Here is an 18,532-nt window from a genome sequence, read left to right on the forward strand (position 1 = left end):
TTTTGTTTTTCTTCAGGCTTTGAGGAATTAACGTGTTACTGTGGTGAATCAGTGATATACCCCCCAATACCTTGTGGTACTCGACCACCAGAATGTAAAAATTCATGTACTAGACCTCATGAATGTGATCATCCAGGTAAGACTTACATACAAACTGCATTTAACAACTACAACTACTACAGCAACCGTGCCAAACTAAGATGATGAATCTATTAAATTTTCAAATGTATGATGTAACAGTGCAGATTCAGGTGTAGGTTTTGAACTTAAATCTTAATATTAATTTCTGAACTCCAGAACATTTCTTACTGTAGTAAAATGCAGGTGTAAAAGCCTTCAAAGCATTTTCTTAATTCATAGAAGAATAAATAGGGCATTCACTTCAAATAAAAGTAGATTCAAATACTCTTCACGTGATCAGAGACCTGATAAAACAAAATTTGGTAAAGTTTCCTCTGTCAGTGGACAAGACGGAATCTACTGCTAGTAGAATAACGGAGGCAGTGGTTATTTTTTCGATTAGCGTGGAACAAAATAGCTTGAAATACAAGATTGCATCCATTGTTGCTATTCTGCTTGCACAGCAGATTCTGCTGCACAATGGAACTTCCCCCTCCTTTTCTCTCCTCTGTTACACCATCAAAATCTGCTCCAGGGAGTTGGGAAACCCTCTTCAGAAGATTTTGGCGGCATTTGGGGAGAATACATGAATGGGAAGTCCCATTGCGTGAGTGGAATTGCACTCACATAGCATTGGATAAAACCTAGTAGGTTGCGAGATGATCCCTCACATGGAATGAATTAATTTGATTAGCTATCAAATACCTTCCCACAATACGGTGTAGAGGGTGAAGAATAATGTCATAGTTTGCACTGTGAAGCCTCTTTTTTGTGCACTAATAGAGGAGTCCTCTTTTAAGCTCAGAGGAAGTCCATCTGGAGAACTGGTAAAATGATACCACATTTAAAATGAGAGGAGACCAAGTGTCTTAGATGAGGCCATAATTGATGTACCAATCAGTGGAGCAACCATGTAAAAATTTGCTTGCCTGATTGCACTGAACAATAGAATGTAAAAATATTAAATGCTAAAATACATGGCTTTAGAAGGACATATTTGAATTTGTTTCATTAAAGAGATTTCGTCTTGAAACATTTCCTTACGTTATTTGAAACTCGTTTTCCCTCCTTCTGTGGATGCAGTGTATCATTCCTGTCATAGTGAAGACAAGTGTCCACCATGTACATACCTCGTTCAGAAATGGTGTATGGGAAGACATGAGGTAAGTGTGACTGTTTAACTTCCCATTTTTAGAGATAAGGTAAGGCATAGCTGTGTTTTATTTGTACATGTTAGTGGTGTTGCAGAACTCATATCTGCACACTGTACAGCTGGGACCAGATCATGTCTTGATTTATTAAGCTAAGATTTAAATGAACCTTTTGTCTGCACACACAGCCCCTTCTCTTCTCTCTTTGCAGTACACCTGGGTCAAATACAGATGACTCCAATTGACCACAGTGTCCTATTTCATCTGAACCAGGCTTATCATAGCTTTCGGATTGAATGGGAAACCATAGTTAATTGTATACAGTTATACCTTGGATCCCGAAGGCCCTGGAACTCGGACGTTTTGGTTCCCGAACGCCTCAAACCCGGAAGTGATTGTTCTGGTTTGTGAACGTTCTTTTGGAACCCAAATGTCCGACAGGGCTTCTGTGGCTTCTGATTGGCTGCTGGAGCTTCCTGCAGCCAGTCAGAAGCCTCAAGTTGGTTTTGGAAGTTGAACGGACTTCCAAGGTACGACTGTAGATCTGTACTTCATTTGGGTGCAGTGTGAAAAGAGAAGAAAGTCTGCATGCATGGGCAAAAGGGGTCATTCATATTTTGGCTTACTGAATGAAAATGTGATTGTCCAAACAGAACTTAGGTTTTTAGATGCTTTTAAAAAAAACAGGCCAAACCAGTTTGTTTCCTCAATGACAAGGCTCGTAAATTTGTGCTGATGCAGAGAATGGAGTGTGAGTTGTGTTTACATTTTTTTGTGGCTCTGAACTGACAAAGCTCTTTATGTATTAGGCAGCCCATGCCCATTTGGTGGGGGGGGGGAGCCTCTGTGAAAAGTTGTATTAAAATATGTGGGCTTAGACAACTATTTCCTACCATGAGTTGACTTTTGGATAGCCACTTTTACAGTGAAAATCTGAAGATAACTCTGCTTTATGAAGGGGTTCATCATGTGTCTCACTGCAACACAGATGCCTGATGAACTCATTCAGAAGCCTTTAATGAGCACAGGTCCCTTCATATGTCTGTCAAAAAAGTTCCTCTACAATGAGAGATGGGCCCATCCTATGCAGTTAGTATATCTGCTTTTAAATATTAAGACATTCTTAAACCTTATTTCTTACAAGGTTGCCCAGTATCCATCTCTTTGTTTCTTCTTCTTTTTTCCTTCCTGGCTTAGTTGCGGAGCAATATTCCCTGCTACCTCACTGACATCTCCTGTGGTCTTCCCTGTGATCGAATGTTAAAATGTGGAATGCACAAATGTAAAAGGATTTGCCACAAAGGGGAATGCCTCATAGATGAAGAATGCAGGCAACCCTGTACTATCCTTAGGCTTCACTGTAATCATCCATGTATGTCTCCATGCCACCCATCTTTACCATGCCCCACAACGTCTTGCAGTGCAAAGGTAGGTGACATAAAAAATAATCAGACATTTTTTTCAAAAAAACAAATAAATGTTTTCATTTAATGTCAGCCACTTTAGATGGCCTTTCTTTTTAAAGCTGATTTTGTCAAATGGGCTTGTACAGATGTCACGAACTTGCAAGTATTGAAGTTTCATTAGTTTGTGAATGATACCGTTGTTGAGCAGGGAGCAGGGTGTTGATTGGTTTGTGGTCAGTTGTTCTTGTTTTTATTATGTGTTTTGTGTTTTTATATTGTATCTTTATGTTGTGAACCACCCTGATATCTATGGATAAAGGGCAGCATACAAATTTAATAAGTAAAATAATAAAATAAATTAGAGAGCCACTGAAATCTTTGATGTATTGCATTCACGAAGAATGTTCTGTGTGAAGCTGTCCTGAACATTCAGCTTCATTGAATGGCCATGGGTTCTAGTATTATGAAGGGGGGATTTCTCTATACAGCACTGATGCACTGTATATGTTATTATAGTAGATATAACCTTGATACTCTTCCAGTCAATCAAGCAGAGTGTTTGGCAGATTATTTGGATTGCTACTGTTATAGTGTAATGCAGCCTGTTGCCGTCCATATGTTTTAGATTACATCTCCCATCAGCCTCTGGCAACATGGCCAATGATCAGGAATGTCTTGGAAGTCGTCTAAACATCTGGAGGGTACTAGGTTGGGGAAGGTTGATTGCGGTAGCTTGATTTTCACTTAGATAACAGCAAATGAATCCATCGTATTTTAGGGAATCAGGGAATTCTCACCTGTGTTTTCTTCAAATCATAAAATACTTCGGAACGTTAGATTCCTGCCATATTCCTGTGCCATTACAGGTTGAACTTCATTGTGAGTGTGGGAGAAGAAAGGAGACTATGATTTGTTCAGAAGCATCAAGCACTTTTCAAAGGTATTTACTGGCTCTGACTTCTGTAGTACAGTAGGCCTGTCCCTTACGTGAGGGTTCAGTTCCCGGGAGGGGGGTAAGGTCCACGCGTGCAAAGGCAAAATTGTGCAAAGTCGGGAACTCCCGGAATACCTCCCCCCACCCCAGCAAGTTGAAGGACTGCTTATTGGGGTCTGAGAAGGTCACGGGGCAGGTGGCTGTGAGCTTCCCAGGGCTGTCCTGCAAGCTTCCCACACCCTGGTAAGCAAGGAGGCTACTTCCTTAACTGGCCTCTGGGACAGTCCCAAAGTTGTCACACCTCCTTTCCAGAGGCCAGTAAGATAGGTACCACCATGCTTACTGGGCTTTGGGAAGTGGCCATGGTGGCTCTGGATGCTTTCAGAGCCCTCCTGCTCCCTTCGCAAAGCTTGGTAAGTGAGGAAAACCTGCTGGGTGCACAGGGGTGGGTTGTGTTGGGAGAAATAAATGGAGAGTGAAGAGCAATGGGGTTCCCTAGTTCTCCATTTACTTACTTACTTACTTATTTCTACCCCACCCGCATACGGTTGCGATTGTGTAAGCAGAGTCAGCACAAGTTGCAGACTTAACGTGTGTGTGTGTTGCTGTTTCTGTGCAGTAATCAGTCATACACAGCCATGGCTTTTCTCTAAAATTTGTATATCCTAGAAACAGAAAATTTATTTACTCACTTGCTCTTTCATACTGAGCATTGTAACGTGTTCTCCTGCTACTAACAGGAGGTAGCAGCTCTGCAATATACGTCGCCTGTGTTTCAATTTAACAGGAAGTCTGTAAATAAATAACTAGACATAAATAAACTGTCGGCAGAATTTTTTTCTTGTCAACTATTCTGAGTGGAAAATTATGATAATTTTTCCTACTTTTTATATTGAATCATCTTTTGTAACTCCTATCAGAAATGTTACATTAAAAAAAAGCACCATATTAATCATGGTCTAGCTTGGGTATTTAAGAGCACTAGTGTCTGAATTGAGTAAGGGATGCTAATTTAAGTTTTTCAGATAGCATGCCAGTAATAATATACATGCAAAATTTGGGGACAGCTATGGATGTAATCACATAATATCTGCTATGTATTCTTCTTGCATCATTGGTAGGAGAGATTAGCTTATTCCTTAATGGAAAAGACTTCTAAGGTCTATGTTTCGCTCATTCCATCATTGCCCTTGACTTCATAGTTTCCTTGACAAACTCAATCCTCTGTGTACCCTCCAGCCCTCAGTGTACCCTCTAAATTAGCTCTGGAGGGTTGAGAGATGTTGTGGAGCTGTTCTGGAGGTTACAGGGCAGGCTATTGTGCCAGCAGAAAGCTGCTGGTGCAGGGTTGGGTGCCATCCCCCAAGAATTTTCTATTGCGTCATTTAAAGACATTTTATGTTTCATAAATATCATTCTCTTCCAGAATAGCTGCTATTTCTATAGCCTCTAAGTTAACAGATCCACATCACGGAGATTCAATAGAGATCAGCAAATTGATTACCAAAAAGGAAATGAAGCAAACCAGGTAATCAAATTATGAAATAAATACTTGAATAGACTCAAATTACTGCTGAACTGAGGAGCTTAACGACTTTTAAAATCAAGGCTTACCTATCAGTTGCTGCTTCGGCTTGGGGGCTGGAGATACAGACTGTAATCAGTTACCATTGTTGACTGTTCACTAACTATGAGCTGTCCATAGTTTCCTGTGGAGGGTGAGGAGTGGAAGCTCCCATAGAGTTATTCCAGTTAAGCATCAAGTCCGAACACTATTGAATACTAGCACCTGAAATCTTTCTATGCTATGTCCAGCTGCTGGTAAGACAAGGCAAATAGGAGCTTCTGTTTCACTGAAAATACTATTTTTTTCTATGTGGGGGAGAGAGGATTTTTCAAGGAAATGTAATTTTGTGCATTGTATCTTATTTGTGTAGGCTGCAGTGTGATGATGAATGTTTGGCTCTTGAAAGAAACAGGTAGGTAATAATTTTATAATTTAATTTAGCAAGATGGATTGTGTGCTATAGCAGTTAGAGTGTTGGCCTAAGACCTGAGAGACCAGGGTTCTAATCCCCACTTAACCACAAAAGTGACCTTGGACCACTCATTGTCTCTCCACCTTAACACAGGGTTGTTATGAGGATAAAATATGGAGAGGGGAAACATGTTCGCCACCTTGGGCTCCTTGGAGGAAAGGTGGGATATAAATGTAATAAAACAACCATCTCTTTATTCTAGATTGGGTGGAAATATCTTGGAATTAAATTACGTAAGATTAGGAGGAGGTAATCTGAACAGACTGGAATTTATTTGTATTTCATTTATTTAACAAACTTTTGTTCCTTCCATTAAAAAAAATGCTTTGTAGGGTAGCTTGCAGGTACACAAAAAAACAAAACATTAATAAAATCCAAAATAATGAGAAGCAAATAAAAAAGGAGAGTGATAAAGGCAATATAAAACTAGCCACATCCTGGGTTTAAAATGTTTAAAGGCCTAGAGTGAAAAAAAAAATTCCCTTGACATTGAAAAAGTAACAAAATGGGGACCAGGTGAGTTTCTTGACCAGGGGCACTAGTGTCAGCACTGAGAAGAGTAGCCAGTGGCACCCAGAAAAGGGCCTTCAGAGAAGACCTCGCTCTATGGTAGGCTGATGATGGGGCAACTGAGTAATGTAGGACCACTCTGGTCCCAAGCTGTGTATGGCTTTGAAGGTAAGCACTAGTACTTTGAATTGTGCTTGAAATGGACTGGGAACAAGTGTGGCATCACCCATGCCTGTGGGCAACTTGGAATTCCGTTAACCTCTGGAGGTGAACTGTTGGAAAGGGTCCACCACACCTGTGGAGGGGAGCAGCCTTCCCCAGTGTAAATGGCAACAAGAAGTTACCAGACCACAATGAAGCCATAAACAGGAATTCCCTGCTTGTGTAAATGAGAAGCAGTTATTTGGCATAATCCTGGGTCAGTAGCAGTGTTAGAAACAGATATGAAAGCTAGGAGCTAAATGGCACCTTAAACCTAGGATATGGGCGCAACAACAGAATGTCTAGGTGTGCTTTTTTATAACGAATGCAAAGCTGAAAATGAATGAACTGCAGCTGAAACATTATGTTCATTTTTGACATGGTCTAGTCCTTCCTCTGCCCCGCCCCCCCTAATATTCATAAGTGTATTGGATCTCTTCTTCAGTTTTCAGAGAGTAGCTGGAAATGGGGAGGCAGAAAAAACTCCTTTCCTTCCACTCTGCAGGTTTAATCTGAAATCTTATAGGCCTAGTACTGTGCCCAGAGCTCAGAAACTGCTCGCGCTAATGAAATTTCCTGTTGCAAAATGCATCTAGAACAATGGGAATTTCAAACACTGGTCAGTCATGGCTTAAAAAACTCTTGAGCACCTCAAATCATGTAAAAGAAAAAAATCCCAGAGGTGAATCGTGATTCTGTAGTATAATGACTGTATAAGAAAGGCTTGAAATCATGTGAATGTTGTGTAGTTTAATTTTTGTCAAATATTGGGGTAAAACAATTACTTTTTAATATTCATTAATTAGGCGGTTTGCTGAGGCTCTTCATATTGATGACAGTTCTGATCCTTTTAATGTCCGTGCCTCTGTACCCAAGTACAGTGATAGCTTGAAAGAGGATGCAAGGTATGTATCGTTGTTACTTAGTGGTTTGTGTCTTCTCCAGGGACACATTGGTAGCTCTTTGACTTCAGTGTTCAGAGGTTATAGCTGGAGAATTGTTTTAATGTTAAAATTCTAGTTGGTCTAATTTGCAAAGGTTTTATTAAATGCTCATACTGATAAGTGCCTCTTCTCCCCCATACATGATAGGGAAATTTGTTTAAATGTTTCCCTCTTTTCTTGCGAGTTCTCCAAGAAAATAATGGTGGCATAACTATGTTGTTAGTAGCATGTTTAGTACAGTTGTACCTTGATTCGCGAATGCCTTGTTACTCGAACGTTTTGGCTCCCAAACTGCAAACCCGGAAGTGAGTGTTCCGGTTTGTGAACGTTCTTTGGAACCCAAACGTCCAGTGTGACTTCTGATTGAGTGCAGAAAACTCCTGCAGCCAATCGGAAGCCACACCTTGGTTTGCGAACGTTTTCAGAAGTCGGATGGGCTTCCAGAACGGATTCCGTTCAAAAACCAAGGTACGATTGTATATTGAACATAAACTGTGGGTGGGGGCATAATTTCATGCCTCAATGGAGCACATGGGCAATGGAATTCTGTACTCTTCCCCTGCCTAGGGTTTCACTTCTGTAGCTGATTTTTCTTTTACGCATGTTCATTTCCAGTATTGGAGCTGGTTTCAGCTAGAAGGAGCACTGTGGCGAGAGGAAGCATGTGGAGGAAGGTTCAGAATCTCCATTTCAAATTGATTTAAGATGTCAATGCGGTTTATGGCAGCTATGAAATTGGCAGGTGCCATATTAGTGATAATTAAATAATATGGGGCAAATTTATGGCGGAGAAATCTCTGAACGGCTGCTTTCCACAGTAGCTTTGTTCTTCCATTGTTGGACAGAACAATCTCTGGATACTGGTTGCTGGGAATCACAAGGAGGGAGAGTGCTGTTGCACTCAGTCCTGCTTTTGGGTTTCCTGTAGACAACTGGTTGGCCACTTTGAGAAGACGATGCTCAACTAGATGGACAGGTAGCCCAATCAGGATTTTATGTACCTACCTAGTGCTTTATTTGTGATTCTCACTGACCTCCATTTGAAGGCACAAATCTGCCCACTGGTCCAAAGAGGTTGGTGACCTCTTGGGGAAAAAGCAGTGAAACGATATGTATGGTGCTTATTCCATCAGAATTTAAATGCAGTGTGAATGTTGAAGCTCGTATATACTTTTTTTTTTAATTGACCTTGTGAAAAGCAGAAAATGTCAATTGTGGCTTTAAATTGAGGCATAATGAAATTGGATTGCAAGTGAGAGTCTGAAACCACTCACAGTGTATCCTGTATGATTTGTGCTGGGAAAACACTGGTGTATTTCAAATGCTATGTATGGATAGCAGCAGTCCTCCTTACATTTGTCATACAATTCTTTATTATTACAGGAAAGATTTAAAGTTTGTCAGTGAAGTTGAGAAAGAAATGAAAGCCCTTGTAGAAGCAGTAAATAAGGTTAGTAACGGGGGAACCTTTTATTTCCTGTTAATTTTTTGAAGTGTACATACGTTTAAGCCATGAACAAAACTAAAGATTTCTTTAACTTACGGGGCAGAGAGAAATATGTATATATGATGCACATATGTAGATAAACTTGGATGCTATAGATATTTTTATTATAGCAATTAACAGTTGTGATTCAAAGAAGTGATACATATTTATTGTAGATAGTTCATTCTCTAGTCTTGCAGATTAACACATAACAGAAGCTAGAAACTACATGCTTCATTCTTCTCCAACCTTCATGAAAGAAATATATAAAATAAACATCTCTCTGTAATCCAGAGCAAGCATACAAAGAAGAGCCATTGCTTCCCGCCCATGAACAGAGAACACCGCAGAATCATCCATGAGCTTGCTCAGGCTTACGGCATAGAGAGTGTGAGCTATGATAACGAACCAAAGCGCAATGTTGTTATCAGTGCGGTGAAGTATGTTGTTCCATTTTCTTGTTATAAGTTGCAAAATAACCTCCTTAGCAGACACTGTAATATTCGCATTTGTTCTATTTAAGCCTGTTCAGTTTTTACATTTGCACTGTGCAAACATCTCGTGCATTCTTTGTGTGCCGCGTATTTCAAAATAGCGTTTTGTGTTGTGGAGAGGAATGTGTCGTCATGAACATTTCTGTTGTTGAAAACGTTCCTCATTTGATTCATTTTATATATATATATTACATATTTGAATTCTGTAATAGTTGGCATCAAGTCAGATTTTCATATAGAGCAAAAGTCAGCATAAGCACCATTAGTTAGTTAATCAGTCTTCCTCCCAACCCTCATTTTTATAGACTTTGTAGACTTGTCTGTTGTCTTACTGTGGGAGCAGAGAGGAGGGACATTGTTTCTGTCCATCAGTATTAACTTGGTGGATGGGTTTTTTTTTTTCCTAATTTTCTCTGTATAACACAACTACTCACTAGTATTTCCAAATAACGCATGACATTAAATGAAAGCATTATCCTATCCTGCTGGGGTTCTTGTGTGAAGCGAGATCTATACAAAGGCATCCTTTGTCAAAGCTCATTTATATTATGGCTCTCTTTCTCCAGAGGGAAATCAGTTTGCCCAACAGTTACTCTGACTTCGCTGCTTACCAAGGAAAGGCAGACGAGGCCCCCACCACCTATTCCTCATCACAAACAATCAGAAAAGTAAGTACTATTGCTTTGAAATATTTGCGCTGTATTTTTTATCAGTGTGTTTTCTGAAATAAGATACATACACTTACAAATGGGCAAGCTGGCAATGCAGCCCAGTCTGTCCTACTGCCGCAGAAGATAGAATCGGGATTTAAAATGATAAAAACAGATTGGAGAACTGGGCCCAATCTAACAAAATTAATTTCAGTAGGGACAAATGTAAGGTTCTGCACTTAGGCAGGAAGAACCAGATGCACAAATATAAGATTGGGGGCACCTGGCTTACTAGCTGTACATGTGAAAAGGATCTAGGGGTCTTAGTGGACCACAAGGTTAACATGAGTCAACAGTGTGATGCAGCAGCAACAAAAGCTAATGCTATTCTAGGCGGCATCAACAAAACTATAGTGTCCAGATCAAGGGAAGTAATAGTACCACTCAATTCTGCCTTGATCAGACCACACCTGGAATACTGTGTCCAATTCTGGACACCACAATTTAAGAAAGATGTTGACAAGCTGGAACATGTGCAGAGGAGGGCAACCAAGATGACCTAGGCTCTGGTAACCAAGCCTTATGATGAGCAGTTGAAGAGCTGCGTATGTTTAGCCTGGAAAAGAGGAGACTGAGAGGAGATATGATAGCCATTGTCAAGTATGTCAAGGGCTGCCACATGGAAGAGGGAACAAGCTTGTTTTTTCCTGCTCTGGAGGGTAGGATTCAAACCAGTGGCTTCAAGTTACAAGAAAGGAGATTCTGACTAAACATTAGGAAGAACTTTCTAACAGTAAGAGTTGTTTGACAGGGGAGAGATCTCCCTTGGGAGGTTATGGACTCTCCTTCCTTAGAGGTTTTTTAGCAGAGGTTGGATGGCCATCTGCCATGGATGCTTTAGCTGAGATCCCTGCATTGCAGACGGTTGAACTAGATGACCTTTGGGTGTACTTTCCAACTGTACCATTCTGTGATTCTATGAACATCTGAAGGGCCACATCTTCCTTACCGTTGGTCTAGGGCTAGACACTGTCTCCCAAAACCTTGGAAAGACTCCCTCAGTTGATGCCCCAGTCATTTTAAGCCATAGCCACAGCACAAATGTCTTATCCTTTTTTTTTTAAATAATGTTTATTACTTTTAAAAGTTACAAAAAAGGAGAAGAAAAAGAAAAGAAGACAAAAAAGAAAAAACAAAAGAGAAGAAAAAGAAAAAGAAAAACAATACAGTATAATATATAAACAATACAAAACACAACCTAAACCCGTTAAACTAAACATAGATGAAGCAAAACAAAAACAATTTAAAAACATCCCTTCTTTTCCATACTCAATCCTTCATTCCCTTGTTTCCTCGACCTGCTCTCACCTCCCTTTTTGTATCCTACTTCTACTAATTGTTTCAGCAAATCCTTTCCATCTTTCTCTATTTTCTATCATATTATAAATAACATATTTTTTAACCTTATTTCCCATTAAGACTAAAATACTTATATATACTTAACTTCTTATAACATTTCTGCTAAATCCATAAAATATCATTCCACCATTTTTCTAACAGTCATTACTTTTACAATATTTCTAAATATAAACTTTAAATTTTCCAGTCTTCTTCCACCATCTCCTCTCCCTGGTTTCAGATTCTGCCAGTCCTTTCCGTCAGTTCCATATAGTCCATCAACCTGGAGATCTTATGTCCGAGGCTCTTAACTCTTTTCCAAGTCCCTTCTGCAGATCTTCTTCATGTTCTTTAATGCTAAGGAGCAAATCTCGGGAAAACTCCAACCTAACAGTACTTTTATTCCTTCTGGACAGTTCAGCCAAATTTCCATAGTTAAAGCTAAGGTCCATAAAGTGTTTCAGGACGTATTTCAGGATTCCTCCAGATCCAAAGGCCCCCAAAACTTCAATCTCCTCCAAACTCAAGCCCATGTCCCAAAAGTCAGTTAATCCCTGGATGGAGGGATCTTTCCAACTTTCCTTCTTCAGTCCAAGCCAGGATCCAATCCTCAAAATCTGACTTTTGCTAGATTCAATCATAAAAGGCCTCAATTTATAGTCCTCAATTTGCTTCTGTAAAACTAAGGATCCCACTTGTACTACTTTAGGTTTCACAACAACAGCTTTCTCCTTTTCCTCCACCATTTGTCCTGCCAAGGTATATTCCTGTGCCGAGTCCTGAATTATTTCTGTATTGGTGCTTGCTTTTTGACTCAAATTAGTCACTTTCTGTTCCAAGTTATCAATTTTAAAAATCGTGTCATCTGTCTTTTTATGAAGCTGTTCCAGCGAGTAGCTTATCTTGCATAATACAGTCACAATGGCTTCTCCTGTCAACATTTTGAATGGTCCAAGGTCAATCTCTGGTTCTCAGAATCCTTATCTTGCAGCTGGAGATCTCCCTGTTACACTCCTGTAACAGTTTCAAAAGCTCCCTCTAGAGGGAAACAGTCTCCACTTGTATCAATTCTTTCAAGTACAACTCACGCAATAAAAATAGTTTCAATTTTCAGTTACTTTTTCCTCCTTTTTAAACGCAGAAGAGGACAATGGAAACAGTATCTTATTCTTATTTTAGCTAGCTGTCAAATCCGTTCTGTCAATGAACTTTACCCAAACGTCATCTGGCAGCCCGTTTCCAGGTTCAGAGCAGTAGTAATTTGATTTTTCACTCTCTCCTGCAGGCTCACTAGGTCCAAAATTTCCCCCCTCTTCTCCTGCTTCCAAGGGGTTTTTTGTTTTTTTAGCCGATGGAAATTTAATCCTTTGTCAAAAGCTTTCAGAGACTTTAGCTTGTAACGTCTTTGCTTCAGTCTATTTACAAAAGCGGAAGGTGGACTTCCTGTTTAGAACCTTCCCGCTTCGGTGCCAAATTAAAGTATTTAAAGGTCCAATTTTCCGTTCTACTCACGGGTAGTTGTTTAAAATCCAATTGTCCACAGGGAAAAGTCAGCGCTCTCCGGCAGCAGCAATGCGGCTTCACTCCGTGAAAGAAGCAGTCGATTCAAAGCACCGCGCCACTCACCCCACGTCGCTCCGGATCCCCAAAACAGGGTTTCCCCGCGAGTAGGGGAGGCACAAAAGTTGCCAGCCGAATCCCAGGTTCACAAGCTTCTCCCGCTTGTGATTTCAGTGGGTCTCCGCCTTCGCCGTGGCGGTCAGACCCTGCTTTTCACGGAGCAAGTTCCTCCCAATCGGAGGAGCTCCGCCATTGCCGGAGGCGCCAACCCGGAAGTCAGCACAAATGTCTTATCCTGCACAAGCATGTAGTTGCACAATCAGGAAGTGGACTTTGATTTTGAATCCTGTCTTTTTATCTGTAAGGCTGCTAAGTATCAGTGCACTGACTTGTATTCTTCTGATGCAATATTTGGCAGAAGAGTTTTCCAGAAGGTAGTCTCAGTAGGAATCCCACTATAGTAAAACATTACTGGAGAAAGCAAAATTTAGTTTTAATTAAGAACGGGGTAGGGCAGCCCACCCCAGACTTAAATAGGAAGCACACACATTCATGTTGGTTGTTTGGGAATAGCAAGACTTAGCATTTTTTGTGCAGTCCACACACCCTCACTAGGTGTCTTAAAATGCTTAATTTAGTGGGATTACCTTCTTTCCTCTTGTCATCTTTTCGTTAGCTCACCTTGTTACCTTGCTGTAACAGTGCTTAGTCTTACTCTTCAAGTTTAGGAGCTTCTCCAGGTTCCAAGCATAGTCAGGGAATGGAGGGGAAGCTCTCCCCTTTAACGTAATTTGTAAGGTGACTCTGCCTGCTGACCAAGACCAAGGTGCTATTGTGTCAGTCCAGAATGCCCTGCATTACTGAGAACCCCAAAATTTGATCTTTACCTGAAAGTATCAAATTTTTATTTCTCCTTCCCCCCATTCTGTTTTAATTTCAGGCACGGGAATAGCAGCACAGAGAGAGGATTCAAAGAGGAGCCTGTGATTGACTACTTTGATGTACAGGACTGAAAAGATGAATGTGAAATTTGTGCCGTTGAAAAGTGGAAGTGATGCTACCAATCATTTTTTCCGTTGAAACGCTTTGTACTCTGTGTATTCAAAGTACATCTTGGAAACAGCAGATGAAAAGAAATAGCTTGTCATTATTTAACCCTCTCTGTGTGTGTAACCAGCTTTGGGGTGGGGGGAAATGAACATAGAATGTAAGTGCAAGTTATATGTACCTCTCAACAGCCTGCGTCTGACGCTGCAAAACCTGTAGTGGTTCGTAAGGACAGAAAAATGCAACAAGTTGGCATCTAAGGTAATCTGCTATAAAATATAAATGAATTATATCTCCTATGTAAGATAAACTTTTTGTCTGGGTATAAGGCACAATGAAACAATAGCCCTATGCAAGCTGTCTCCCCTCACTCATGCAAAATTGCACCCACCTTGTGTGATTGGCAGCCCTGCCCTCTGCCATCAATGAGCTGGGGAGAGCTCAGAAGCAGGAAGTTTGTTCCCTGTATGATCAGAAACACCCTGCATGGTCGGGGCCCTAAATCATTCTGGGAGTATAAACCTATAGTGCTGGCTCTTTGTTTTAGACCTTCCCCCAACCCCAGTATGGATACAAGCTGGAAGGCAAAGACTCAGGGATGGACAACAAATGCATCTGCAACAAATCCTTAAAAGTTTTCAGCTTAAGGAGACAAGTTAATTGAACTCGTGAAGTACGAAATTGGGGATGCTGATGTATCCAGATGAAATGATGAAAGCCAGCTTTTCAGTCAAAGCATTAGGAGGCGTAGTCCCATAGCAATTTGAACTTTGTGCAGCCTAGAAACAGTAGGATTGGTGAGTCAGTAAGTTTATACCCTTTTGTATCTAAACTTGAGTTGCCTTTGCCATAAGTCTAATGCTGGATATTTTCAGGTGGTAAGTGTATGGAGCTGGGGATTTTTTATGTCATCTGTAGGTTCCTTTTTGGGTTTTTTTTTTTAATGGAAATGAGCTTATCGGTTATTCTTCAGTTAGGGTTAGGGTAGCATGTAGCCTTATGCTTTGCGTGTAGCGGTAACAAATAATAATTATTATTTTTTGCATTTTTATCAGTGGCCAGACAGCAATTGAATATGGTTACTGTACTTTAAATGAAATATAAAGCCACCTTATTATTTCTCCTCCTCTTCCTCTTTGCAAACTGTGACCCATATATTTCCTTAACATTCTTCCTGCTTCATACCCCTTCCTTTTGTGGACAGCTTCAAAGCTACAGGAGTGCCCACATGGATGCACCTTACTAAAAATAATAGTGTGTAAGGATTTTAGATGAGGGTACTGTTTAGTCAATTTTACTTAATTTGTACCCTGCCTTTCCATTAAATATGTGTAACGGCATTTTATCAGTATGCAGGGGAATCCTGAAGTGGCTTGGACTATCTGTGTCTGCCTTGTGAACACGTGCAAGTATCCATTCTTGGTGCATTATGATTTAAATTAGTGGAATGGTATGTAACAAGAGAAGAGGCCAAACCCACGTTCCTAGTAGAATTTTTAAGTTCCTGTCGCACAGACACATTGGGTTAAGTGCCCCTGCAGCACAGACAAGTGATTGTTCTATTATTACACGTTTATTATTATTTAAATACCAAAAAGTTGAGCACAATTGCGCCTTTCCCACAGAACCTTAAAGTAAAATGCACTTCCTTTCTGTACATGGAGTGGAGCTGTGCTTCTGGCACCCCTATCCAGTGGTTGGTTTTCCTGCATGGTAGGGATTTTGCACTCACTAACAGTTCTGATGCCCCCACCCCAAAGACATGCACAAAACAGGTGCTATGTTACAGCTAAAATCACATGAATGCAGAAGGGATCAATCAAGACTCAAGTGGAAGTGCAGCTCTACATTCCTCCAACCAGTACAATGTACTTCTGCTGCATCAATACACAAGAAGGATGTAGCTGAACATTTTGAACAGAGCCCATAAGCACAGAAACGTTTATTCCTTTTCATTACTTAGCCGTTTTCATTTATGTGGATAGTGGTTTTTAAGTGACTGGTTCTGCTATTGCTTGGTGAAAAAGTGCCATGTATACATTAAGGGATTAAACTGGTGTTTCTCTTTGTTGGTTTTGTAACATCTCAGCTTTTAAAAAATTGCCATTCTCATTTTATTCACTTCTCATTTGGTTTTTGCACATTTTGGTGATCTGAGAGGGAAAAGTCTAATTGGAACAAGTTTTTCAAACTTCTCTTTTGCAATTATAAACAGGGCATTTGGATCCATACATGCAAACAGTGCAGGCAGAATTTTAGGACTGAAGCTTAGTAATAATTACATATTCAAAACTGCTGAGAATACTCAGTGCTTTGTGTGCATCGATTTGTGTGTAATCTAAAGTTGTGAAAATTGCTATGGAAACCATTCCTAATGGCATTTCTCTTGATGTACTTCATGATGAATTAAGTGAATTGATTTATGTTTGGTTTTTAATAAGTTATTTGTCAAAACTTTATATATATATACATACATACACACACACACACAACTTGCTTGCTTTCAATTCAGTGGTGTAATAAATGACTGACTTTATAAATTTGTAATATAAAACTGTAATAAAGTTCAAATGGATCTTGTCCATCAGTGTTCTGACACCATGCAAATGCTCCTCCAGCTTTAGATTAATATCTTCTTTCACCATTTGCAGAAAACATAGCAGTAGAGGACTTTGGGCTTTCTAATTTCAGCAATGCCCTGTGCAAGGCCAAAATTTGGCACCCTTTCCTCCACCTCTCGCCTTCCACTCCAAGTCATTTTTGCGGCACCCTCTCAGCTCGGCACCCAGTGCAGGCAAACCAGTAACACTCCCCTAAAACTGCCTCTGATCATAGTTCAGACTGATTAGCAAAGCCTAAATTTAATGCCTCATTTGTCCTGATAGCACTTCAAATTTATCCTTCAGGAGCTGCAGAGCCTCTGGCCACTCCAATGCAAGAACCATTCGCATTTTATTCATCAGGTTCCCATGTTTTGTCCGTTTCACACCTTTTTAATTAGGGAAGACTCGCCATGCTATGCCAGTTTCAACAGCCTCATCCAACAGCACAAAAAGTCTGTGTCTTTTGCCTCTTTTAGATCATATTTGGCCAATTTCTCCCCTTAGGTGCCATAGCATTATCACTTTACTAGTAGCTTTTCACACTTTATATCAAACTGTTTGCTGTCACCCTTGGCGAATATAATAATACTACTACTAATATTATTACTATTATTATTTATACATACATACATACCCTGCCCATCTGACTGGGTTTCCCCAGCCACTCTGGGTGGCTCCCAACCAAATATTAAAAACACAGTATTTTAAATATTTACCCTTGGTTGCTGGGGACGTGGTTTCAAGCTGCCATTGGGCTTTCTGGCAAGCCATACCATTTTTGCATGATCTTAAAACGTTCATTATTTAATATTATCCCATTGATTCTCCTCTGGTATGATATTAATCTATCCCAATAATATTTATAAAATTCCGCAGTGTACCCATTGCAGCAATTTCTCTCATAATAATTGGTTCTTCCAGGAAGGACTAATCCTCCTTTGTTGGAAATAAACTGTTTACATTTTTCTGATAGTTAGAATTTTGCTTCATTGTTTTTTTTTATCCCCATATCTTTTTCCATAATAAGCAGCAGAGTTTTATTTCCTAATCATCACAACTCTCTGCATTTGTGCCGTACCTCCACCTAGTGGTCAGTATGAAAGTAGCAAAGAATCTGCACTAATTTGTTGAAATTTGGATGACAAGCGAAGTCACACATAGCTGCAACCCTTGATTCAAACAGAAATCAAACATTGCTGTGTGTCTCTTGGTTCCCAGTTTGATGCTTAGTCTCCAGCTCACATCACTGCAAGCTCTCAACTCTGGCTTTGTCCTTCTAACTATCCCTGAGTTGAGGGCGGGGGGCACCCATTTGCAATCGCGCACAGAGCCCCTTTCCTTCGTTCCCCTTAATGGCCCATCAGCACAGAAAGCTAGCCTGGCTTACATTTTAACACTAGCTGGATCCAGGGATGGAAGGATCTCACATACATCCTACTTCACCCCCCTGCAAGCCATAACACTTATTTCAAATTCAAGTGATACAGACTAGCATCAGCTAGTCACCACAGCTCTCCAACACCCCCAAAGAAATTTTGGGGTGGAGGTGGATTGCAAACTTTAGACAACCACCTTAGACAGGGGGCGGGCTGGTGTGGAGGACTCCCTGGTCCTGAATGGGGTAACTGCCCCTGAAGGACCAGGTGCGCAGCTTGGGAGTCATTTTGGACTCACAGCTGTCCATGGAGGCACAGGTCAATTCTGTGTCCAGGGCAGCTGTCTACCAGCTCCATCTGGTACACAGGCTGAGACCCTATATGCCTGCGGACTGCCTCGCCAGTCCGCTCTGGTTATCTCCCTCTTGGACTACAGCAATGCGCTCTACATGGGGCTACCTTTGAAGGTGACCCAGAAACTGCAACTAATCCAGAACGCGGCAGCTAGACTGGTGACTGGGAGCGGCCGCTGAGACCACATAACACTGATCTTGAAAGACCTACATTGGCTCCCAGTACGTTTCCGAGCACAATTCAAAGTGTTGGTGCTGAC

At 40.6% G+C, this 18,532-nt stretch overlaps 1 protein-coding gene across 4 annotated transcripts in view; it reads left to right on the forward strand.

Moving 5' to 3' along the window:
* Positions 1-16,522, forward strand: part of NFX1 (nuclear transcription factor, X-box binding 1) — a 36,969-nt gene extending 20,447 nt beyond the window's left edge. For 2 of the 4 annotated variants that reach the window (XM_083624616.1, XM_083624618.1), the window contains exons 14-24: positions 17-136; positions 1,204-1,283; positions 2,469-2,699; positions 3,544-3,617; positions 5,038-5,139; positions 5,549-5,590; positions 7,168-7,266; positions 8,689-8,755; positions 9,086-9,231; positions 9,852-9,953; positions 13,834-16,522. In XM_083624616.1, coding sequence (XP_083480742.1) covers positions 17-136; positions 1,204-1,283; positions 2,469-2,699; positions 3,544-3,617; positions 5,038-5,139; positions 5,549-5,590; positions 7,168-7,266; positions 8,689-8,755; positions 9,086-9,231; positions 9,852-9,953; positions 13,834-13,906 — 1,136 coding nt within the window. In that variant the 3' untranslated portion in view covers positions 13,907-16,522. The remainder of the gene's footprint in view (positions 1-16; positions 137-1,203; positions 1,284-2,468; positions 2,700-3,543; positions 3,618-5,037; positions 5,140-5,548; positions 5,591-7,167; positions 7,267-8,688; positions 8,756-9,085; positions 9,232-9,851; positions 9,954-13,833) is intronic. The other 2 variants (XR_014550946.1, XM_083624617.1) reach the window with 2 other exon arrangements.
* The last annotated feature ends 2,010 nt before the right edge of the window (positions 16,523-18,532 follow it).

Source organism: Podarcis filfolensis, assembly GCF_964270895.1.
Source record: "Podarcis filfolensis genome assembly, chromosome: 7".
In the NCBI taxonomy this organism is placed as follows: Eukaryota; Metazoa; Chordata; class Lepidosauria; order Squamata; family Lacertidae; genus Podarcis; species Podarcis filfolensis.